Genomic DNA, 25198 nt, shown 5'->3' with positions numbered 1-25198 from the left:
ACGATAAAAGTGGTTTACCACAAGTATATAATATTTTTTTTTGTTAATCTGAAGGCTGTACCTTTCAGTATTGAGATTGGAATAAAATCATGAACTCCCATCCAAACATAAATTCCTTTAGTCTTAGAGGAATTGAGAACTAGACGGGGAATGTAGTCATCAGAAGCAAATGAAAAGGCTGCATCTGCTGACCTCTTGCTCTGTTTCACTCCATTATAATGACTGTGCAAAAGCAAGGAAACAGGTTGGGAAATGAGTGCGTTGTTTCGATGCTAACTAGTCACTGAGGAGAAGACCGACAGGACGTGCCCTTCATACAGCAGAGGAGGAATGCCAAGAGCCAGATTAATCCAGGTTAAAGGAGGTTGGATTAGTGGCGGGAGAAATGAAGTCCTTGATGTGCATCACTCAGTTCCTGTCAAGCCGACAAACCTCTGGCACACGGCTCTATTCACCTAGGGAATTTTTTTTATTGAAATGACATCATGAAATTTGGAGCGAGAGATCAAGATCAAAATATTTCTGTTGGACGATTTTGTCCGTGCCGTTTCAGTATTTTCCAAAATGCAGGCCATTTTGTACTGTTAACACTTCTTTTTTGGTAAGAACACAAGTCCTGCAGTTTATACAGAAAAAGTGACCGTGCGTAACTGAGACAAAACATAAAGGAGGATTCACTCTACAGGAATCTGATCAACTGCACGCTGAAAATTTGAAGAAACAGGACATGGCAGTGAAATGCAAGTCCAATAAATATTTAGCTCCCAGTTTTGTTCCAAAAAAAATACTAAATTAGAGCACATGTAGATTACATCCACACTGACTACCACAATTAGGTGCGTCACTGTAAGAATCATTTCTCTTCAGAACAGCCACATGACGCACTGACAGCTTAAAATTCAATTTCTTTCCAATTTGGGGCTAAACTGCAATAACAAACACAACCCATGCGGTTGCTTCCTGATCTACTCTAGTTTCAATGCCCTGTCAGTAGTTGGACCATAGCGGAATACCACATATATTACGATGCCAGGATATGGGGCAGACATGTAATAAGGTCATTACAACCCAGGACCAATGTGTGAGGAAGCTATGTCTCAGCAAGAAAGCTCAAATCAATTGTACCATCTCCTGGAGTCAGACCTGGAATCGTGGAGTTCCGTAGGCACAGCGGTGCCAGGAGCAGTAAAAGGTTATGATGGCACTCAACGTTTTAGCCACAGGCTCCTTCCAGCCAAAGGTCACGGAGGGCCGTTTTCAAAGCAGCTGGTGAATAGATATATTAAAATCAGCAACACCATGCAGCGGAAGATGTTAACAGGCCTTTCCCAAGGTATAGGGCACCATTTTCAGGACTCGGGACCCGAATGGCTAGTCAAGAACCTGTGCAACATCCCATTGTGTTCATCAATAGAAATGACCAATTGATGCATATCCAAATGATAATGCACAGTTTCACAAGACTTCCCGTGATGATCATATAATAAAAGAACCATGGGTTGGACAGATGGCATTTCAAAGGTTTGGATAACCCACTTGAAACGTGGCTCATGACACGAATACATACCTCGACAAAGAGCGTACAACAATAAATTCAAAAAGGTAGCAACATCCCCGAGAATGAGCATACAATTATGCACATTTGAGGGGCAGAAACATCATAACACAGCCATGTTCAAGCAATGGATCTGACGTTTGGATCCCATTTGGGGTGCTGTCCAAAATGGCCTAGGACAATAGCGATGGTGTGCTGCTATGGTCATTGAAAAAGCAGTACACGTTTTTCTGAATTGGCGGTAGCCACAAACCACAAGGAAACAGAGGGGGGAAAGAAAATAGGAAAGCCCAGCAACCACTGCAGGAAGCAGTACGGGTTCCTCACATTCCAATTAAACAGCTCTTTCTTTGAATTCTGCCTTTATGTCTCACTTCCATTTTTTTGAATATACATCAGCCTTTCTCCAACAGCATAAAATACTACAGCATAGGAGGAGGCCATTTGGCCCAGCACACCTACACCTATGCTAGCTTTTAGAAGATAGGAGCAGGAGTAGGCCATTCGGCCCCTCGAGCCTGTTCCGCCATTTAATGAGATCATGGCTGACCATCCAAATTCAGTACCCTGTCCCTCCCTTCTCCCCATATCCCTTGATCCCTTTAGCCTTAAGAAATATATCTAACTCCTTCTTGAATATATTTAATAAGTTGGCCTCAACTGCCTTGAACCCGTTTCCCTTTTATACTCGTTCTCCTCAAATAAGTGTCCAATTCCATTTTAAATGAAGTTATAGTCCCTGTTATAAGTCTCATCATCAAGGAACTACTTAGGAAATAATGCTGGACGGCCAGCTGGTGGCGCCGTCCAAGGAGTATAAATACTCGGGCGTGGGCCCCAGCTTGCCAGGGACATTTTGTAAGACAAGGAGCTAGTGAAATACAACTAGACTTCCATGTTGTGAAACAAGTTGATTAAAGCCTTGCTTTATGCTCAAACCAAGTGCATAGTGAGTTTTATTACGTCAGTCCTGACCTCAATAGCCACCTGTGGTTGTGTATGCATTTGATGCTCCACCTCATTTTCCCAGCCACTGTCAAATTCCTTGTGATTTGGTTTGGTGTAGACAACACAGAGGTGATCCATGAAGAACTCTGCTGTCGCGCTGTCTGGCTCTGCGAATCTGATGCCAGGATCATTCAACCTTTCTCCAGAAAAGAACCAACTGATTCATAGCATCAGTTTTGAGGAGTTCTTTGAGGGAAGTGGCGGTAGGGATTGTGGATGCATTGGTAATAATTTTCCAAAACTCCCTGGTCTCAGCAAAGGTCCCGGCAGACTGGAAAACTGCTAATGTCACACCCTTATTTAAAAAGGGCAGTAGACAGAAGGCTGGAAACTATAGGCCGGTTAGCCTAACATCTGTGGTAGGTAAAATTTTGGAGTCCATTATTAAGGAGACAGTAACAGGACATTTGGACAATCATAATTTAATAGGACAAAGTCAGCATGGTTTTATGAAGGGGAAGTCATGTTTGACAAATTTGCTGGAGTTCTTTGAGGAAGTAACATATAGGGTGGATAAAGGGGAACCAGTGAACGTAGTGTATTTAGACTTCCAAAAGGCATTTGACAAGGTGCCACACAAAAGATTATTGCTTAAGATAAAAAATCACAGGATTGGGGGTAATATTCTGGCATGGATAGAGGATTGGCTATCTAACAGAAGGCAGAGAGTTGGGACTCTACTCATTGGAGTTCAGAAGAATGAGAGGCGATCTTATTGAAACATATAAGATTGTGAAGGGGTTGGATCGGGTGGATGCGGGGAGGATGTTCCCGATGATGGGTGAAACTAGAACTAGGGGGCATAGTCTTAGAATAAGGGCTGCTCTTTCAAAACTGAGATGAGGAGGAACTACTTCACTCAGAGGGTGGTAGGTCCATGGAATATGCTGCCCCAAAAAGCTGTAGAAGCTACATCATTACATAAATTTAAAACAGAAATAGACAGTTTCCTAGAAGTAAAGGGAATTAAGGGCTACGGGGAGCGGGCAGGAATTTGGACATGAGTCTAGGTTCGGATCGGTCATGGCCCTGTGGGTAGCGGAGCGGGCCCAGGGGCCGTGTAGCCTGATCCTGCTCCTATTTCGTGTGTCTAATTCTGTTAGATTCAGGAGATGGTTCTGTGATAGTAGAGTGGCGGTTAGGATCAGATCAGCCATGATCTTATTGAATGGCGGAGCAGGCTCGAGGGGCCGATTGGCCTACTCCTGCTCCTATTTCTTATGTTCTTATGTTCTCAGATTTTCATCTTCAGGTAGTTAATTGCTATTTTTGCCTCTAGACACCTCTAGTGTTTATATGCAACACACGGAGGAGACTGACGTGGCTTTATTTTGATTTAGTTGATTCATTGCAGCCAATAGTGGAGTACGTTGAGGCTCACTAGTGAATTATAACATTGCTTGATGAGTGCCAGCACACCCTTCGTGTTATCACCATATTGCTCGAGAGCACCGCAAGGAAAGTGAAGAGGTCATAGTCTGGATTGTCAGAGGATTCCAGTTTGTTTCCTGTCTCTTTTCCTATTGCCACTGGTGGTGCTGGTCTCTGTACTAAACTGCAATTTATTTTTATATTCGTTCCTGGGGTGTGGGCATCGCTGATGAGGTCAGCATTTATTGCCCATCCCCAATTGCCCCTTGAGAAGGTGGTGGTGAGCCGCCTTCTTGAGCCGCTGCAGTCCGTGTGGTGAAGGTACTCCCACAGTGCTGTTAGGGAGGGAGTTCCAGGATTTTGACCCAGTGACGATGAAGGATCAGCAATTATATTTCCAAGTCAGGATGGTGTGTGACTTGGAGGGGAACTTCGAGGTGGTAGTGTTCCCTTGCGCCTGCTGCCCTTGTCCTTCCAGGTGGTAGAGGTCGCGAGTTTGGGAGGTGCTGCCGAAGAAGCCTTGGCGAGTTGCTGCAGTGCAGCTTGTAGATGGTTCGCACTGCAGCCACGATACGTCGGTGGTGGAGGGAGTGAATGTTTAAGGTGCTGGATGGGGTGCCAATCTAGTGGGCTGCTTTGTCCTGGACTCTTTCATGCAGCCACCTTCGCCTCAGTCTGCTCTTCAGGTTTCTTCCTGGCTAGATTTGCCCGCTGGATGTTTACGACTTCTTCGAAGAGAGCGATGTTTCATGTACATGCTGGGTGAGATCGTCCACAGTTGGCGTTGGTGGCATGATGCTTTTGCTGAGAGCACTGGGATGACCCCGCCCACCACATGATATACCTTTTCTACTATTCTTGCACTCTGTCATTGTGTGACTGAATTCCCGGCACTTGAAAGACTGAATAGCCACGACTGGAAGGTGCAGCTCGTCCATTTTGTCGTGGAGAAAGTAAAAAATGAAGCAGCTTTCAATCAATTTCCGGGCCCGCTCCAGTTTCTCAAAGGTCAGCCCGATGAGTCTTGAGGGTGAGCTGGTTTTATGGCTCACTATTCCATTGAGCTGTTCTATTTCATTGGACACTGCTTTTCAGCCTCTAGGACTGCCTTCACCTCCTTGCGCTGGCGTTTCAGTGCTGGTGCTTTTGATGACCACTTATCGCCCAGTCCCTGACTGTTCGTCCAGCTGTTGGTAACACTTTGGTAGGCCGTAACACAGCTGCCCACCAAATGCATCTTCTGGCCAGGGTTTTAGAAGGGAATCACGTCCTCAGAGTAGGAAGCACCTCCTTACAACGTTGCATATATTGGGTTTACACCTCCTTGGTCATAGCTACTATCTCGGCGGCATAAATTGATGTGTCAAACCCTTGAATAATACAGGAAACTCTCGATTTACTGGCACCTAAATAACTGGAAATCTCTGTTAACCGGCAAAATTCAGGAGTAGGTTCAGCTAAGTTTTACTTCATATTAGTGGCCGTTCCTGGATCTGTGGCTGTGTAACCGGGGTTCCTGCACCTGTTGCTAAGCAACAGGGATGCCTGGATCTTGTGGCCGGGGTTCCTGCACCTGTTGCTAAGCAACAGGGAAGCCTGGATCTGTGGCCGTGTACGGAGCTCTCGTACCTTTTAACTATACCTCTCTGTAATCCGGACTTTTTGATAAACCGGCACCACGCCGGTCCCGTCGGTGCCGGATAAAAAAGAGTTTCCTGTATCAGGGATTACAATCCTTCTGGAGGCCTAGTTGGGTGGTTGCTGGTTTCCTGCCATTGTCTCATTCTTTTTCACCTTGGCTTCCCGTGGACTAACCTCTAACTTGTGTTTACCGTTTCCACGCTTGACTTCCACTTCAGCTGCATCAGCACCTAGCAGATTCTCCTCTGCTTTCTTGCTGTCTCTGAGCTTGTTTTGCCTTTGCCTGTGTCATTGTTCCCCACTTGTCAGTCAGTAAAACCAGGCGAACCGGCTGAATCTCGACCCTGAAGAATCTCCCTCCACAGCTAGTAGCCCGCAATTAATTATTTATACCACAGTCAGGTGGCAGTTCCTCAACGGGGCACTCATCAGTGCATTAACCCACACATCCAAACTCCCCAAAGTAGTACAGAGTGAAGTTGGATGTTCTTGTAAGTGGGGCATATCCAAGTACTTTTTAAATGTGATGAGGGTCTCTGCCTTGACCACCCTTTCAGGCAGTGAGCTCCAGACCCCCACCACCCTCTGAATGAAACATGTTCTCCTCAACTCCCCTCTAATCCTTCTACCAATTACTTTAAATCTATGCCCCCTGGTTATTGACCTCTCTGCTAAGGGAAATAGGTCCTTCCTATCCACTCTATCTAGGCCCCTCATGATTTTATACACCTCAATTAAGTCTGCCCTCGGCCTCCTCCGTTGCAAAGAAAACAACCCCAGCCTATCCAATCTTTCCTCATAGCTAGAATTCTCCAGTCCTGTAAATCTCCTCTGCACCCTCTCTAGTGCAATCACATCTTTCCTGTAATGTGGTGACCAGAACTGCACGCAGTATTCTAGCTGTGGCCTAATTAGTGTTTTATACAGTTCAAGCATAACCCCCCTGCTCTTATATTTTATGCTTCAGCTAATAAAGGAAAGTATCTCATTTGCCTTCTTAACCACCGTATCTACCTGTCCTGCTACCTTCAGGGATCGGTGGACATGCATTCCAAGGTCCCTCTGTTCCTCTACCCCTATCATAGGTAATGAATGGGATTGAACTGGTTGTGATGTTCAATTCTTGTGACCAATATGAGATGGAGAGGGAAAAATATAAAGTAGCAGAGGCTGATTTTTGTTGGATAAGTCCTTTACCATTTAAACAGATATAAACAGGTTTTTTGTAAAAACCCATCTGGTTCACCAATGTCCTTTAGGGAAGGAAATCTGCTGTCCTTAGCTGGTCTGGCTTATATGTGACTCCAGATCCCACAGCAATGTGGTTGACTCTTAACTGCCCTCTGAAATGGCCCAGCAAGCCACTCAGTTGTACCAAACCGCTACAGAGAACAGCGGTTCAAGATGGCGGCTCACCGCCACCATCTCAAGGGCAATTAGGGATGGGATAAATGCTGGCCTTGCCAGTGACACCCACATCCCATAAACACATTTTAAAAAAATACGGGCAAAACTTTTAACTCCCATTTAACACACTGCCTATAGACTAAGAAAGACTTGCATTTATATAGCGCCTTTCATGACCACCGGATGTCCAAAAGCGCTTTACAGCCAATGAAGTACTTTTTAAAATGTAGTCACTGTTGTAATGTAGGAAACGTGGCAGCCAATTTGCGCACAACAAGCTCCCACAAACAGCAATGTGATAATGACCAGATAATCTGTTTTAGTGATGTTGACTGAGGGATAAATATTGGCCCAGGACACCGGGGATAACTCCCCTGTTCTTCTTCAAAATAGTGCCACGGGATCTTTTACATCCACCTGAGCGCGCAGACGGGGGGCCTCGGTTTAACGTCTCATCTGAAAGACGGCACCTCCGACAGTGCGGAGCTCCCTCAGTACTGCACTGGATTGTCAGCCTAGATTTTTGTGCTCAAATCTCTGGAGTTGGACTCTGAACCCACAACCTTCTGACTCAGAGGCAAGTGTGCTACCCACTGAGCCACAGCTGAGTAAATTCACCCCTTTCAGGTGTCGATTTTCAAAAAGGGCGACAAGGCAGACACAAGCAACTACACACCCACCAGGTAAAATAATAGAACCAATTATTAGCAGTAAACCTGAGCATTACCTGTATGATAATAGTCCAGGAGTGCTCCCCTGGGCCCCACAAGTAAAGATTAGGCCTCCCCTGCCGAGGACTCCCCCATCCTACCTTTCCCGATCGCGAGACTCCCGCGGGCCGTCGCGGGAAGACGATCCTGCCACCTGCCTGGTGTCAGTGGGCGGCCTGAGAGCCACACGGTTTTTCGCCGCTTCCCGCCCACAGCGGATTGGAAGTTGGTCAGCAGCATTTAAATGCAACCCAGGAGATTAAAATATCCCATTTCTGGAGCAGTGGTTGAATTTCTAACTCACACTGGTTCTCAACTGCCCAAAACTGGCCTGGAGTTAAAGTTGGGCCAATAGTATCTGGTGCAGTTGTGACTAATGCAGTATCACATTAACAGGGATTTCCAATGAGGCCATTTCCTGCTATTCCACTAACTGTTTTAATTCCATTTCTAAAGGTTTAGATATTTTTTTCCCTCTTCATTACAACCAGATGGTAAAACCCCCAAGCTTGGGCGCTGCGTGACCAAAATTGACAATACTATAGTTGGCAAGGCCCAACCTTATTTAAAAATAGCAAATCTGTTTGCAATATTGTAGACTAACCACTATATAATCATCTCCCTCCACTCGCCAATGGATTCTCATGGCCTGCCTGATTCTCATTTATAAAACATACATTTTAACCACTAATCGATGAACTGAAAAGTTTTACGTCTGTAGTGAACGTCAGTCAATTCCCTTCTTCATTATTAAGCCTTATTTTTTTCTTCTTCCTCCAATTGTTTTATTTTTCTCTTTTGTTATTCACCATTCGGAGAACTTTTCTACCAAAGCAAATTGCCGTTTAAAACAATGTCCCCAAGGTAGAGCGACCATAAAATCCCCTCGGACTGAAGGGAAGGTTTTGGGAGATGGCGCAGCTTCAAATGTTTCCAATGCTGAGCAGCAAAATTGCAAAGAGATTACGACACAAACCTGCAGCTCCAATTATAGCACAATGACATGGAGATGATCGGACCTCTCGAAACGTCAGACTTGGGCCTCTCTCGAAACGTCCGTTGTTCCTACGTCCACCTGTGCGGCCCTCTTGGGCCCCACACTGTGCTCCAATTTCACCAGCACTCTCTTCCCCCGCACCCACCCACCCGCCCCCACACCCTTTCCACGCCCTTTCCAATTCAATTCAATTCAATTTTATTTGTCATATATGCAGCAGACGTGTGTACTGCACAATGAAATGTTGATTTTTACGAGTCCTCCCAACATTGGAATAAATATGGCATAACAATGATAAAAATACTGATAGAAATACAGTAATAATAAATAAAACAACAGTAATAAATAATAATAAATTATTCGTTCATGAGTCTTATGGCCTGGGGGTAGAAGCTGTTTCGAAACCTGCTGGTATGAGACCGTATGCTTCGGTATCTCTTACCGGATGGGAGCAGGGCGAAGAGGTTGTGGCTGGGGTGGCTCGCGTCTTTAATGATTCTCAGGGCCTTCCCCCGGCACCTCTCGGGGTAGATATCCTGCACAGCAGGTAGTTTAATTCCTATGGTATGTTGTGCAGCTTTCACCACCATCTGTAGAGCCTTGCGGTCTGTGGCGGTGCAGTTGCCATACCAGGTAGTGATGCAGCCGGGCAGGATACTCTCGATGGTGCACCGGTAGAAGTTGGTGAGAATCTGGGGAGCCATTCCAAATTTCTTCAGTCTCCTGAGGAAGAACAGGCGTTGGCATGCCTTCTTATTTACGACGTCGATAGCTCCACCTCTTGTGTTCTGCTGAATTTCGCTAACTTGTTTAACTTTTGCAGGGGACCAGTGCAAATTTGTAGTGATCATAGTGGGAGCCGGTCTGAGGTAACATCATACATGGGCCCAGCTAATGCCATTTAAAGGACAATCAGTCCCTTACTGCAGCAAGAAGGATAACATCGACTGACAGCAGGGTCATTAGTGCGTACAGCTTTAAATATCCCAGATGCATGGGCCAGTGTCCCCTTTACACCCTATTTAGAACTCCAGCAGAATCAAGAGCAACTTGTAATCCACAGGGAGCTGTGGGGGTGGGGGGGGGGGTGGAGATAAAGCGACCAACAAACATCACAAAACAATTTCAATGGCTTGTGGGGCAACTGCAATTGCGGGCAGCAAAAGCCCTTATCAAACACACATGGTTCAGAATACCTGAGCAAGTATTTTGGGAACAATCATCCAAAATTCACTGAACTCCAATAAGACGATGAATGGGGACTTCACCTAGTGAGGTGATTAATATTTTTTAAAAAGCACAGACGGAGAAACAGCCCCAATAGGTCTGTGTGCGCTATATCATTACAGACTTGGGAAAAGGAACAGAAACATAGCAGAGCTTCTTGTATTTGGAACTACTTAATCCCAAAGATTACAGGATTGTATTTCAAGCAAAACAAAAATAAATCGCCAAACTCCCGCACTGAAAGCAAAATACTAAAAATCACTTTACGCTTCTTGGTACACGTCTGGCCACAAAACCACCATCTCTTTGCAATGTCAAAACTTTCCATATCTAATCAGTAACAATACGGGTAACTGTTATGGTACCGGACAAGCAACCTCCAGATCGTGAGTTTAGATCCCACGAGAGCAAGTTGTGAAATTAAATTCAATAAAGCTGGTCACTGGTCGGCTAACACCAAAAAAAATAACTAAGAAACTACCAGATTGTTGTAAAAACTCAACTAAAGAGTGGTCACTAAAGAAAGAAAGACTTGCATTTCTATAGCGCCTTTCATGACCTCAGGACGTCCCAAAGCGCTTTACAGCCAATTAAGTACTTTTGAAGTGTAGTCACTGTTGTAATGTAGGAAACACGGCAGCCAATTTGCCCAAAGCAAGATCACACCAACAGCAATGTGATAATGACCAGATAATCTCTTTTTTTTAGGGGAGGGATAACTATTGGCCAGGATACCGGGGAGAACTCCCCTGCTCTTTTTTGAAGTAGTGCTATGGGATCTTTTATGATCCTGAGAGAGCACACGGGGCCTCATCAAAAAGACGGCACCTCCGACAGTGTAGCACTCTCTCAGTACTGCACTGGAGTGTCAGCGTAGATTTTTGTGATCAAGTCTCTGGAGTGAGCACTGAACCTTCTGACTCAGAGGTGCGAGTGCGACCACTGAGTCACAGCAGACGTCCTTCAGGGAAGGGAACCAGTCAGCCCCACCCTGGTCTGTCCTACACACAACCCCAGGTCGCACAATACGTTCAGGTTCAGATTTCCTAAGCCCTGGGGAGCTGCGGTAACTGATAGCTGGTTCCCCGGATATGGGGAAATAGGGGAGACATGGCTGCAAAGTGACCAAGATTGGGAACTAAATATTCCAGGATACTTAACTCTTAGACGAGATAGGCAACATGGAAAAGGAGGAGGGGGGTAGCCCTAATAATAAAGGATGGGATAAAGACAGTAGAGAGAAAGGATCTTAGCTCCGAAAATCAAGAAGTAGAATCAGTTTGGGTGGAGCTAAGAAACAGCAAGGGGCAGAAAATATTGGTGGGAATTGTTTATAGGCCCCCAAACAGTAGTAGTAATGTAGGGCAGAGTATAAATCAAGAAATTAGAGGTGCATGTAACAAGGATAATACAGTAATCATGGGGGACTTTAATCTACATATAGACTGGGCAAACCAAATTTGCAGTAATAGTGTGGAGGGTGAATTCATGGAATGTATACAAGATAGTTTTCTAGATCAGCATGTTGAAGAACCAACTAGGGAACAGGCTATTTTAGATCTAGTATTGTGCAATGAGAAAGGGTTAATTAATAACCTTGTAGTAAAGGGGCGTTTAGGGAAGAGTGACCATAATGAGAGAGAATTTTATATTGAGTTTGAAAGTGATTTAGTTAAATCTGAAACTAGGGTCTTAAATCTAAACAAAGCAAACTACTTAGGTGCGAGGAGCGAGTTGGCTAAGGTAGATTGGGAAACTACATTAAAAGGTGTGACGGTAGACAAGCAATGGCTAGCATTTAAAGAATTAATACATAATTTGCAACAAATATACATTCCTTTAAGGCACAAAAGCCCCACAGAATTCAGCAAAGGAGGACCAAGAAATTGATAAAGAAAGGGAAAATAGAATACGAGAGTAAACTAGCAAGAGACATAAAAACAGACTGTAAAAGCTTCCACAGGTATGTAAAAAGGAAAAGATTAGCGAAAGTAAATGTGGGTCCCTTACAGGCTGAGACAGGAGAAATTATAATGGGGAATAAGGAAATGGCAGAGAAATTAAACAAATACTATGGACTGGTTTTTGCCAGCCGAGACGAATTGGGGGCGGGACTCAGAGTTATACAGCACAGAAAGAGGCCCTTCGGCCCATCGCGTTCGCACCGGCCATCAGGCCCTGTCTAATCTAATCCCATTTTCCAGCATTTGGTCCGTAGCCTTGTATGCTATGGCATTTCAAGTGCTCATCCAAATGCTTCTTGAATGTTGAGGGTTCCTGCCTCTACCACTGCTGCCTTCCAGGTTCTAGTCCCGCCCCCAGCGACGTCTAACGAACAGATGCTATTTTCCCTTGATTGGCCTTGTTAAGCCTGCCCTGCGGGCTTGCTGGCCAATTAAGGGAAAGCCGGTGTCAGCTGACGTCAGTGCATGATGCTTCATCTGCCGGTTTTCTTAAAGGAACAGTTCCCATAATTTTTTGACAGATGAATTGTCAGTGTTTGACAGCATTGAGGTGCTGTCAAACACTGTACAAAGGTGAGCCCTTGTACCTAGGCTCACCAATGACTCTCTCTTTAGGAGATAACAGATGGCAGCTGCATGTGAGATTGCAGAAGCCATCTGTCAATTCTCCCGATCAGATGAGGCTTCACAGAAACATCAAATCTTGTCACCTGTAGATACATATGAACAGAATTTAAAAATGTCTTACTACATTTTCTCACCTGTCATACTTACCTGTGCACCATTGCACCCATCACACTACCTCTGCAGCTGTCATTTGCACACTTACACTGCCGCAGACCCACAGCTCGCCTCGCTGACCCTGGTGGGGTTTCCCGCTGTTGGGATGCCCGCATCAGCAGGCTGAAAATGGGGAAAAGCCTCTTAACTGCCTGTTAACTACCTGATAACAGGTATTTAATTAGCTCTAATCCCCTTCCCGCCGCTAGGATACGGGTCCCTGCACGAGTCAGCGACCCGCCTCCCGGGAAGATGGTTCGGAGGCGGGTTGGGATTGGGACCTGCTCCCAATTTTTCCCATTTTCCCAGCAATCCCGCCTCCAAACCCACCTCCTCAGGGCTGGGAAAATCCAGCACTTTGTGTCTGTCTTCACGGAAGAAGATGCAAAAAACCTCCCGGAAATAGTGGAGAACCAAAGGTCTAGCGAGAATGAGGAACTGAAAGAAATTAGTATTAGTATAAAAAATAGTACTGGAGAAATGAATGGGACTGAAAGCCAATAAATCCCCTGGACCTGATGGCCTACACCCTAGGGTTTTGAAAGAGGTGGCCATTGGGATAGTGGATGCATTGGTTGTCATCTTCCAAAATTCCATTGATTCTAGAACAGTTCCTGCAGATTGGAAGGTAGCAAATGTAACCCCACTATTTAAGAAAGGAGAGAGAAAACAGGGAACTACAGACCAGTTAGCCTGACATCAGTAGTAGGGAAAATGCTAGAATCTATTATTAATGACGTGGTAGCAGGGCACTTAGAAAATAATAATAGGATTGGGCAGCGTCAACGTGGATTTATGAAAGGGAAATCCTGTTTAACAAATCAGAGAGTTTTTTGAAGTTGTAACTAGCAGAATAGATAAGGGGGAACCAGTGGATGTGGTGTATTTGGATTTTCAGAAGGCATTCAATAAGGTGCCACACAAGAGGTTATTAAACAAAATTAGGGCTCATGGGATTGGGGGTAATATACTAGCATGGATTGAGGATTGGTTAACGGACAGAAAACAGAGAGTAGGAATAAATGGGTCATTTTCGGGTTGGCAGGCTGCAACTAGTGAGGTACCACAAGGATCAGTGCTTGGGCCTCAGCTATTCACAAATACATCAATGATTTGGATGAGCAGACCAAATGTAATATATCCAATTTTGATGATGATACAAAGCTAGGTGGGAATGTAAGTTGTGAGGAGGATGCAAAGAGGCTTCAAGGGAATATAGACAGGCTAAGTGAGTGGGCAAGAACATGGCAAATGGAATATAATGTGGAGAAATGTGAAGTTATCCACTTTGGTAGGAAAAATAGAAAAGCAGAGCATTTTTTAAATGGTGAGAGATTGGAAAATGTTGATGTTCAGAGTGACCTGGGTGCCCTTGTACACGAACCACTGAAAGTTAACATGCAGGTACAGCAAGCAATTAGGAAAGCAAATGGTATGTTGGCCTTTATTAAAAGAGGATTTGAGTATAAGAGTAAAGACGTCTTACTGCAATTATATAGGGCCCTGGTGAGACCACACCTGGAGTATTGTGTACAGTTTTGGTCTCCTTACCTAAGGAAGGATATACTTGCCATAGAGGGAGTGCAACAAAGGTTCACCAGACTGGTTCCTGGGATGGGGGGATTGTCCTATGAGGAGAGATTGATTAGACTAGGCCTATAAACTCTATAGTTTAGAAGGATGAGAGGTGATCTCACTGAAACATGCAACATTCTTACAGGGCTTGACAGGGTAGATGCAGGGAGGATGTTTCCCCTGGCTGTGGAGTCTAGAACCAGGGGACACAGTCTCAGAATAAGGGGTCGGCCATTTAGGACTGAGATGAGGAGAAATTTCTTCACTCAGAGGGTGGTGAATCTTTGGAATTCTCTGCCCCAGAGGGCTGTGGAGGCTCAGTCGTTGAGTATATTCAAACATAGAAGATGAAACATAGAAGATAGGAGCAGAGTAGGCCATTCGGCCCCTCGAGCCTGTTCCGCCATTCAATGAGATCATGGCTGATCATCCAAATTCAGTACCCTGTCCCTGCCTTCTCCCCATACCCCTTGATCCCTTTAGCCTTAAGAAATATATCCAACTCTTTCTTGAATATATTTAATGAATTGGCCTCCACTGCTCTCTGTGGCAGAGAATTCCACAGGTTCACCACTCTCTGGGTGAAGAAATTCCTCCTCATTTTCGTCCTAAATGGCTTACCCCTTATCCTTAGACTATGACCACGGGTTCTGGAGATCGAGATCGATAGAGATCGATAGATTTTGGGATATTAAGGGAATCAAGGGATATGGGAATAGTGCAGGAAAGTGGAGTTGAGGTAGAAGATCAGCCATGATCTTACTGAATGGCGGAGCAGGCTCGAGGGGCCGAATGGCTGACTCCTGCTCCTATTTCTTATGTTCTTATGAATGTTTGATTTAACTGCAAACTAAGTTACTCTAGCAAGCAGGCTGTGCCATTCAGAGAAAAACTGAAGTTCGGCAAAAGGGTTAAATACATCCTTTCAAATAAAGAGTGCAGCTACTTCATTAAGTCAGTGACAATGATCAGAGGTACGTGACAGAGTCCCACCCCTGCCGCCAAACACCTTTTTACCTGTAAAATTCTTCCATCCGATGTTCCAAGATGACCCACTGTGGAATTTCCTATTACGGATACAATGATGGATGTCAGTCTAGTGTCATTCAGCTGACCATCAAATCGATCCAATCGGGAGAAGACTTTCGAGGTCTCTGTTGGCTTGACCCAACACTTTCTCGCATTCTGAAAAAGGGAAGGGAAGGCAAAAATAGTTTATTGCAATTTCAGAAATCGTGGATCAATCTACAAGCGGCAGAGCAAGGGATAATATACTTCATCTGGGAGAAGGGGGGGGAAGAAGAGCACCAGAAACACTTTGGGAAGACCAGCAGATCTCCTGTGACGTTGCCGACAGCGAGTCAAGAGGTTATCCTGTTCTGAGGTGGAGGGTGTTTGTCAGAGTGTGGAAATGGCGGAGGGAAGGGGTGTACCTCTGCAATGTAAGAATTTAGAAAGACATTTCCGAGAGAGATAGCAAAGTATTTATGACCATTTCTCTGAAAATAGTGTTATCCTCATGCATTGAAGTTGTATACTTTTTTTTAAATTGTTTATATTGTCTCACTTTCTCTGGAATACGAAGTAAAGGCTTAGTTGGATAAAAAAAAAACAATCCTGGCACAAACACAGACATTTTTATTTAATGGCTTATTGGAGAAAAAGCATTTTTTTTAATGAAATTTATATTTTTGGCAGTTCATGCTGTTTGCCATTTATTAATTGTATCCATGGTGATGGTATATCTGGGTACAGCTAGCCCTGCCACATAATTAAATCAGTTTGGAATTGTTTATGAATTGTGCAAACAAAAGAAAGCACAAATGCTGCACAGAGTCAGCAAATACAGGTGTGTTTAACACTGATAACCAGATTCAAGGTGGTGAAGGGAACAGTAACAGGCATGAGAGATTGAGGAGATTGGGTCTATACTCTCGGGAGTTTAGAAGAATGAGAGGTGATCTCATTAAAACGTATAAGATTCTGAGGGGGATTGACAGGGTAGATGCTGAGAGCTTGTTTCCCTTGGCTGGAGAGTCTAGAACTAGGGGGCATAGTCTCAGGATAAGGTGTCGACCATTTAGGACTGAGATGAGGAGGAATTTCTTCACTCAGAGGGTTGTGAATCTTTGGAATTCTCTACCCCAGAGGGCTGTGGATGCTGAGTCGTTGAGTATATTCAAAGCTGCGACAGGTAGATTTTTGGACTCTAGGTGGAATCAAGGGATGTGGAGATCGGGCGGGAAAGTGGAGTTGTGGTCGAAGATCAGCCATGGTCTTATTGAATGGCGGAGCAGGCTTGAGGGGCCGTGTGGCCTACTCCTGCTCCTAATTCTTATGTTCTTATGAGTGGGGGAGCGGGGCTGGCAAAATAGCGCGAATACACTGAGGGGCAGGCTCGACGGGCAAAGAAAGTGTCAAAGTCAGGGTGGTGTGAGGTGGATTAGAAAGAGGCAAGAATGTGACACCGGGGGAGTGGGGGGCAATACACAGCATTGCAGGCTGGGGTAGGCTACCAACTCAAGCCCTTGACCCCGACAGAGGTTAGTGCATGGAGGCAAAATGCAATAGTTGCATTTCAACAGAATTTGGCCAGTTTTTGAGCAAATTAAAAAAAACTTTTTACACATTTATTATATTGAAAATTGTACTTTTAACATCTTAACTTGCTGGGGGTGGGGGGGCGCGGAAATAGGTGGTAAAATAAATAATTTTCGAAGAATATTTTGAGTAATTTGATTGCTTCACCCTCTCCATTCTTTTATTAGAAGGTGCTCATAACTGGTTATTCTTAGGACCAAAGAAATACACAGCATAGAAAGAAGCCACTCAGTCCATTGTGTCTGTGCCATCCTACTGCCCTGCTCTATCCCATTGCCTCTGATTCAGGGCGAGTTATTTTCATCATTCCTTGGGTATTTTATCATTGAAGGTTTAGCTACATGCATTTCTCGTGCTTAACTGCTACACGGACTAAATGTTCAGTTGTAATCTGTCAGTTATTAATAAATACAAAGTTTGAGTCAATAAGGTGGGAGAAATTTGTACATAATTCACCCGAATCAAGTGTGATGTTCAAAGGGTAATGTCATTGTGAGACAGACCAAAATCTGACTAAGTGCAATGGACAGGAATTGCATGCAGACATATTTTTAGAATTTAAAAATATGAAAGAGAAAGAAAAAATAGATATGAAGTGCCACAGTCACATAAAAGAAAAAAAAGAAAGGCTTGCATTTATATAGCGCCTTTCACAACCACCGGACGTCCCAAAGCGTTTTACAACCAATGAAGTACTTTTGAAGTGGAGTCACTGTTGTAATGTAGGAAACACAGCAGCCAATTTGCACCCAGCAAGCTCCCACAAACTGAAATGCGATAATGACTGGATAATCTGTTTTTAGTGATGTTGATTGAGGGATAAATGTTGGCCAGGACACCGGGGACAGCTCCGCTGCTCTTCTTCGAAATAGTGCCATGGGATCTTTTACGTCCTCCTGAGAGGGCAGACGGGGCCTCGGTTTAACGTCTCATCTGAAAGATGGCACCTCACTACAAGCCGATGCAGTCCACATGCTAGTGATTGAAAATCAAATATAGGCCCAGTTCTTACAGCACTGAGAAATATAGAAGATAGGAGCAGGAGTAGGCCATTCGGCCCCTCGAGCCTGCTCCGCCATTCAATGCGATCATGGCTGATCATCCAAATTCAGTACCCTGTCCCTGCTTTCTCCCCATACCCCTTGATCCCTTTAGCCTTAAGAAATATATCCAACTCCTTCTTGAATATATTTAATGAATTGGCCTCCACCGCCTTCTGTGGTAGAGAATTCCACAGGTTCACCACTCTCTGGGTGAAGAAATTCCTCCTGATTTCTGTCCTAAATGGCTTACCCCTTATCCTTAGACTGTGACCCCTGGACGCTGACCAGACAGGCCCAAGGTTCAATACCAGCTAATCTCATGGTCATAGGGGATGCTGTAATTGGCCTTAGTGGCTTAGGTCAGAAAGAGAGCCTTCAGGCACTGGGTAGGGAGAGAGAAATTAAAAAAATAATAAAAGGTTAGCGGCAAGTATTCAAATTCTTTCAAAAAAGTCAGTTTTGAGCAGGATCACCCTTAACTAAAATTGATCAAATCCCACTCCAGAGACGAGCACAAAAATCTAGGCTGACACTCCAGTGCAGTGCTGAGGGAGTGCTGCACTGTCGGAGGTGCCGTCTTTCGGATGAGACGTTAAACCGAGGCCCCATCTGCTCTCTCAGGTGGACGTAAAAGATCCCACGTCACTATTTCTAAGAAGAGCAGGGGGAGTTATCCCTGGGGTCCTGGGGTCAATATTTATCCCTCCATCAACATCACTAAAAACAGATTATCTGGTCATTATCACATTGCTGCTTGTGGGAGCTTGCTGTGCGCAAATTGGCTGCCGCGTTTCCTACGTCACAACAGCGACTACACTTCAAAAAAGTACCGTCATTGGCTGTAAAGCACTCTGGGATGTCCGGTGGTCGTGAAAGGCGCTATATAAATGCAAGTCTTTCTTTTCTGAAATGACCGATGCCACCATCATTACATCACAGAATGCGCTTGGACAGTTTTGTTTTAATAAATTAACTTTTTGAACTTCAACACTCTGTATGAAATCAAAGTTGCAGGGTTCAAGATCTCGTTGAAGCTTTCACCCTCTGCACAGCAAACGCTGTCGACAGCCAGTACATCGAGTTCTCAAAGCACGTTGCCACCCCCGGAACTGAACTTACCCAAAAGTTTCCTTAAAGTGCAATGATTCCTCTTTTAAGTATAATCAACTTGGTTGCGAAATCTGCATTACTAAGGCTTCCTCAATAGCTGACACATGCTCCATTGCTTTTTGTGGACTATCAGCCAGAGTGTTGAAATGTCAGATCTGAGAGCTCATGGATCACTGACTATGAACTATCACTGAACCCAGCACTCTTTTCGATGCGTAGAATTGTACATCACATTACACGCACACACTCTGAACAACACACTGAAATTATCCTCCATTCTCCCAACTATAAACAATGGATTCCTACACTCTTCCCCTGGCAGCGCTGGTCTATCTCTCCATCTCCCACCCGTATTATTCAGCGCACCCTACAAGAACAAAACTTTCCCAACAGTCTTGCGCTCGTCCGCAACACAAACACTAGCCAGCCCGCCTCGTCAAAGATCTCGCTACATCATGGAATAGAAAATGTTTATCACAGTGTGCTTGGCAGCCTTCCATTATGTCAAGTCCTCACATAATAAATAAAAGCTAAGCGAAGATAAATATTCGAGACGTAGTTTACAGAGACATAAACCAGCAATGATGTTCAGCACAGAGGTGGTTTCCCGTACAGTAAAATCACAAAGCCCCATTATGTGTGTGCAAGTCGTGTGGATGGAAGCAGGAATTTACAAAAGGGACTTAGACTAGAGTGACCATATTTTCGAAACCAAATCCGGGGACACACAGGGTGGGAGCGCAGCAAAGTAGCCAGGACGGGAAACGTAGGTTGAGCAGAGCAGCGCAGCGCAGCGAGGCAAAATTTTTCAGCAACCTATATTTCAACAGTTGCGCATATACACTACAAATGCAAAACAAATGTGTCTATAGTTATGGCGGATGTGCAGTCACACTATTGAAGCACATTCAGACACCGTTTATAAATAATACAGTAACACTGTTCAGTTCATTGACCTGAAACTGTGATTAGGTCTAATGGTACTTAGAACATAAGAACATAAGAAATAGGAGCAGGAGTAGGCCAATTGGCCCCTCGAGCCTGCTCCGCCATTCAATAAGATCATGGCTGATCTGATCCTAACCGCCAATCCACTATCACAGGACTATCTCCTGAATCTAACAGAATTAGACACACGAAACAGGAGCAGGATCAGGCTACACGGCCCCTGGGCCCGCTCCGCTACCCACAGGGCCATGACCGATCCGCACCTAAACTCATGTCCAAATTCCTGCCCGCTCCCCGTAACCCTTAATTCCCTTTACTTCTAGGAAACTGTCTATTTCTGTTTTAAATTTATGTAATGATGTAGCTTCTACAGCTTTTTGGGGCAGCATATTCCATGGACCTACCACCCTCTGAGTGAAGTAGTTCCTCCTCATCTCAGTTTTGAAAGAGCAGCCCCTTATTCTAAGACTATGCCCCCTAGTTCTAGTTTCACCCATCATCGGGAACATCCTCCCCGCATCCACCCGATCCAACCCCTTCACAATCTTATATGTTTCAATAAGATCGCCTCTCATTCTTCTGAACTCCAATGAGTAGAGTCCCAATCTACTCAACCTCTCCTCATATGTCCATCCCCTCATCCCCGGGATTAACCGAGTGAACCTTCTTTGTACTGACTCGAGAGCAAGTATGTCTTTTCTTAAGTATGGACACCAAAACTGTATGCAGTATTCCAGGTGCGGTCTCACTAATATGTATATATTCCAATGAATATGGCTCTAGTCTATTCGGGGACGAGTTTCATGAACCGGGGACTCTTCCGAGGACATGGTTTGCCCGGCGACACAGTACCTCATCCGGGGACAGTCCCCAGAAAACAGAAAACAGGGACGGATGGTCCCCCTAACAGAGACAGATTAAGTGAGTGAGCAAAACTGTGGCAGATGGAGTTCAATGTAAAGAAGTGTGAGGTCATCTGCTTTAAGCCCAAGAAAGAAAAATTGTAATATTTCCTTAAATGGAGAGAAACTAGAAATTGTGGAGCAGCAAAGGGATTTGGGTGTCCAGGTACACTAAAATCTATTGCACAGGTGCAAAGGGTCATCAAAAAAGCTAATGGAATGTTGGCCTTTATTAAAAGGGAATAGTAATAAAAAATTATGCTTTAGTTGCACAGAACCTTGATAAAACCTTATCTGGAATACTACGTTCAGTTCTGGGCACCACACCCAAGCAAGGATACATTGGTCTTGGAGGGGGAACAGTGCAAATTCACCAAAATTATACCAGGGCTTAAAGGGTTAAATTATGAGGGCTGGGTTGCATAAACTTGGCTTGCATTTAGAAGGTTGATCTAATCAAAATGTTTAAAATGTACAGATCAGCCATGATCCAAGCTCGAGGGTCTGAATGCCCTCCTCCTGTTAAACATAGAAACATAGAAGATAGGAGCAGGAGTAGGACATTCGGCCCCTCGAGCCTGCTCCGCCATTCAATGCGATCATGGCTGATCATCCAAGTTCAGTACCCGGTCCCTGCTTTCTCCCCATACCCCTTGATCCCTTTAGCCTTCAGAAATATATCCAACTCCTTCTTGAATATATTTAATGAATTGGCCTCCACAGGTTCACCACTCTCTGGATGAAGAAATTCCTCCTCATTTCTGTCCTAAAAGGCCTACCCCTTATCCTTAGACTGTGACCCCTGGTTCTGGACTCCCCGACCATCGGGAACATCCTTCCTGCATCTAGACTGTCTAGTCCTGTTAGAATTTTATGTTTCAATGAGATCCCCTCTCATTCTTCTAAACTCCAGTGACTATAAGCCCAATCGACCCAATCTCTCCTCATACTTCATTCCTGCCACCCCAGGTATCAGTCTGGTGAATCTTCGCTGCACTCCCTCCATGCCAACAACATCCTTCCTCAGATAAGGTGACCAAAACTGCACACAATACTCAAGGTGTGGTCTCACCAAGGCCCTGTACAACTGCAGCAAGACATCCTTGCTCCTGTACTCGAATCCTCGCGCTATGAAGGCCAACATACCATTTGCCTTCTTAACCGCCTGCTGCACCTGCATGCTTACCTTCAGTGACTGGTGCACAAGGACACCCAGGTCTCGTTGCACTTCCCCTTCTCCCAATCTATTGCCGTTCAGATAATAATCTGCCTTCCTGTTTTTGCCACCAAAGTGGATAACCCCGCATTTATCCACATTATACTGCATCTGCCATGCATCTGTCCAATCACCCAACCTGTCCAAATCATACTGGAGTTTCTCTGCATCCTCCTCGCAGCACACACGCCCACCCAGCTTTGTGTCGTCTTCAAACTTGGAGATATTACATCTAGTTCCCTCGTCCAGATCATTAATATATATTGTGAATAGCTGTGGTCCTAGCACCGATCCCTGCGGTACCTTAACTAGTCACTGCCTGCCACTAGGAAAAAGACCCGTTTATTCCAACTCTTCGCTTCCTGTCTGCCAACCAGTTCTCTATCCAAGTCAGTACCTTACCCCCAATCCCATGTGCTTTAACTTTACACGCTAATCTCTTATGCGGGACCTTATCGAAAGCCTTCTGAAAGTCCAAATACACCACATCCACTGGTTCTCCCTTATCTATTCTACCAGTTACATCCTCAAAAAATTCCAGTTGATTAGTCAAGCACGATTTACCTTTTGTAAATCCATGTTGACTTTGTCCGATCCTGTCACTGTTTTCCAAGTGCTCTGCTATTACATCTTTTATAATGGACTCTAGCATTTTCCCCACTACCAATGTCAGGCTTACCAGTCTGTAATTCCCCGTTTTCTCTCTACCACCTTTTTAAAATAATGGGGTTACATTAGCTGCCCTCCAATCCATGGGAACTGTGCTAGAGTCAATAGAATTTTGGAAGATGACTAGCAATGCATCTACTATTTCTAGGGCCACATCCTTAAGTATTCTAGGATGTAGATCATCAGGCCCTGGGGATTTATCGGCCTTTGCCGTCAATTTCCCTAACACCATTTCCCTACAAATACTGATTTCATTCAGTTCCTCCCTCTCATTAGACCCTATGTTCCCCGACATCTCTGGGAGGTTATTTGTGAAGACAGAACCAAAGTATGTATTTAATTGGTCTTCCATTTCTTTGTTCCCCATTATAGATTCCCCTGATTCTGACAGCAAAGGACCTACGCTTGACTTCACCAATCTTTTTCTCTTCACATATCTATAGAAGCTTTTACAGTCAGTTTTTATGTTTCTGCAAGCTTACTCTCATACTCTATTTCCCCCTCTTAATTAATCCTTTTGTCCTCCTTTGCTGAATGCTAAACTGCTCCCAATCCTCACATTTGCTGCTTTATCTGGCCAATTTTTATGTCCTCTCCTTGGATCTTATGCTATCCCTAATTTCCCAGATTCCATCAGTGGTGTGTGTCCTGGGCTGGAAGTGGGGAGAGAACAGCCAGCCAGGGTTCCTGCTCCTGATCATTATTTCAATCACCCCATCTTTGAAATTCTCTACCCCAGAGAACTGTGGATGCTCAGTCGTTGAGTATATTCAAGACTGAGGTCGATGGATTTTGGGGCACTTTGGAATCAAGGGATATGGGGATCGGAAAGTTGAGATGAGGTAGAGGATCAGCCATGATCTTATTGAGTGGTGGAGCAGGCTCGAGGGGCCGCATGGCCCACTCCTGCTCCTATTTCTTATGTTGGCAAGTGCGCAGGTGTAATGTTGGTTAAGACAGGATAGTTTCAATACCTGCATGGTCAAAAAGCCTGCTAAAGCTCATTCTTCAGGCTCACACATAAGGAACGGTGACGTGGACAGTATACTGTTGGGACTGCTCTCACCTATGGAACAATAATTCAGTCACCATCTTTAGGGGAAGAGAATATCGGAGGGAGTTTTTTTTTTAAACTACTGATGGAGAGCTGGTATGAAGAAAGAGCAAAGTCCCATCTCCTTGTGCACGATTTCAGCAATTCAAAAGTGCTTAAGAGCGGAAAGTAGGGCCAGTCTGACTGGGAGTAGATTTCTGTTTCATATGATGGGAATAGCTTATAATGTCTAGTTTGGCTCTCCATTCGACGGCCTCCCGAGATGCCAGTGGAGAAATGAGGTGCCTCCCGCAACAGATCTCAGTGGGCAGGTTGACGTGATGTGTTTCATGGTCTGGGGCTCGCGGCCACAGTCACACTTCGGGTCGTCCCTCATCTTCCACTTGTGGAGCAGGAAAATATCACAAGCAACGTCGACCTGCCCATTCACGAAGACTTGAAAAACCCACCACGAAAGCGCTTAAAATCACGCCGGCCATTCTGGGAAACAGCAGCCAATATTCATGCAGCTGGTATCGACCCACTATCCAGATGGACAGAAGCATGGGACGCATGAAACATAAAAAGCCAACACCTCATCATTGACCCAACAGCAGAGGTCCCTGGCTTCAACCTCCCTCAAAGACAGTGGACAGCACTCAACCCAATCCGCACAGGGCGTGGGCGGTGTGGCCAGCTGGGAGGAGGTTTGGTACCTAAACAATCTTTCTTTGAGGAGCGGGGGTGGGGGGTGTCAGCTCCATTTTTTCTTTATAAACAAGGTACAACAAACTAATAAATAATGTTCCAAAATGTTTAAAAGCCCCAGGACCTGGTTTGTGATGGGGAAACATATAACCATCTTTATGAATGATGTAATGCTTTTTATAAGTGTTCTGAGCCAAAACATTCCAGGACTGAATAAACAGTGGCTGAGTCAGGAAAGATCCCTGAATTAAGCCATCCAATTGAACAGTACAAGCTAAAAAAGGTCCAGAAAGTACCATTTGCCTAGGCCCTAAGCTCTGGAATTCCCTCCCTAAGCCTCTCCGTATCTCCACCTCTCTTTCCTCCTTTAAGACGCTCCTTAAATCAACCTCTTCGACCAAGCTTTTGGTCATGTGTCCTAATATCTCTTTATGTGGCTCGGTGTCAAATTTTGTTTGCTAACACTTGGTCAAAGAGGTAGGTTTCAAGGAGCATCTTAAAGGAGCAGAGCGCGGTAGAGATGCGGAGAGATTTAACATAGAAACATAGAGATAGGAACAGGAGTAGGCCATTCGGCCCTTCGAGCCTGCTCCGCCATTCAATGAGATCATGGCTGATCTTCGTCTGAGATCATAGCTGATCTTACCAGTTCAGTACCCCGTCCCCGCCTTTTCTCCGTAACCCTTAATCCCCTTAGCCTTCAGAAATATATCCAATTCTCTCTTGAAAATAT

The 25198-nt window shown here is 44.8% G+C and overlaps 1 protein-coding gene across 1 annotated transcript in view; it reads right to left on the bottom strand.

Moving 5' to 3' along the window:
* mst1rb (macrophage stimulating 1 receptor b) overlaps positions 1–25198 on the bottom strand; it is a 152224-nt gene that overhangs the window by 84429 nt on the left and 42597 nt on the right. The window contains exon 2 of the mRNA XM_086000006.1: positions 15253–15420. Coding sequence (XP_085856132.1) covers positions 15253–15420 — 168 coding nt within the window. The remainder of the gene's footprint in view (positions 1–15252; positions 15421–25198) is intronic.

Source organism: Somniosus microcephalus, chromosome 11 (assembly GCF_052327205.1).
Source record: "Somniosus microcephalus isolate GS21.2 chromosome 11, FLI_Smic_1.0, whole genome shotgun sequence".
In the NCBI taxonomy this organism is placed as follows: domain Eukaryota; kingdom Metazoa; phylum Chordata; class Chondrichthyes; order Squaliformes; family Somniosidae; genus Somniosus; species Somniosus microcephalus.
The sequence above is the reverse complement of the archived record's forward strand: the minus strand, read 5'-3'. Positions and strand labels throughout refer to the sequence as shown.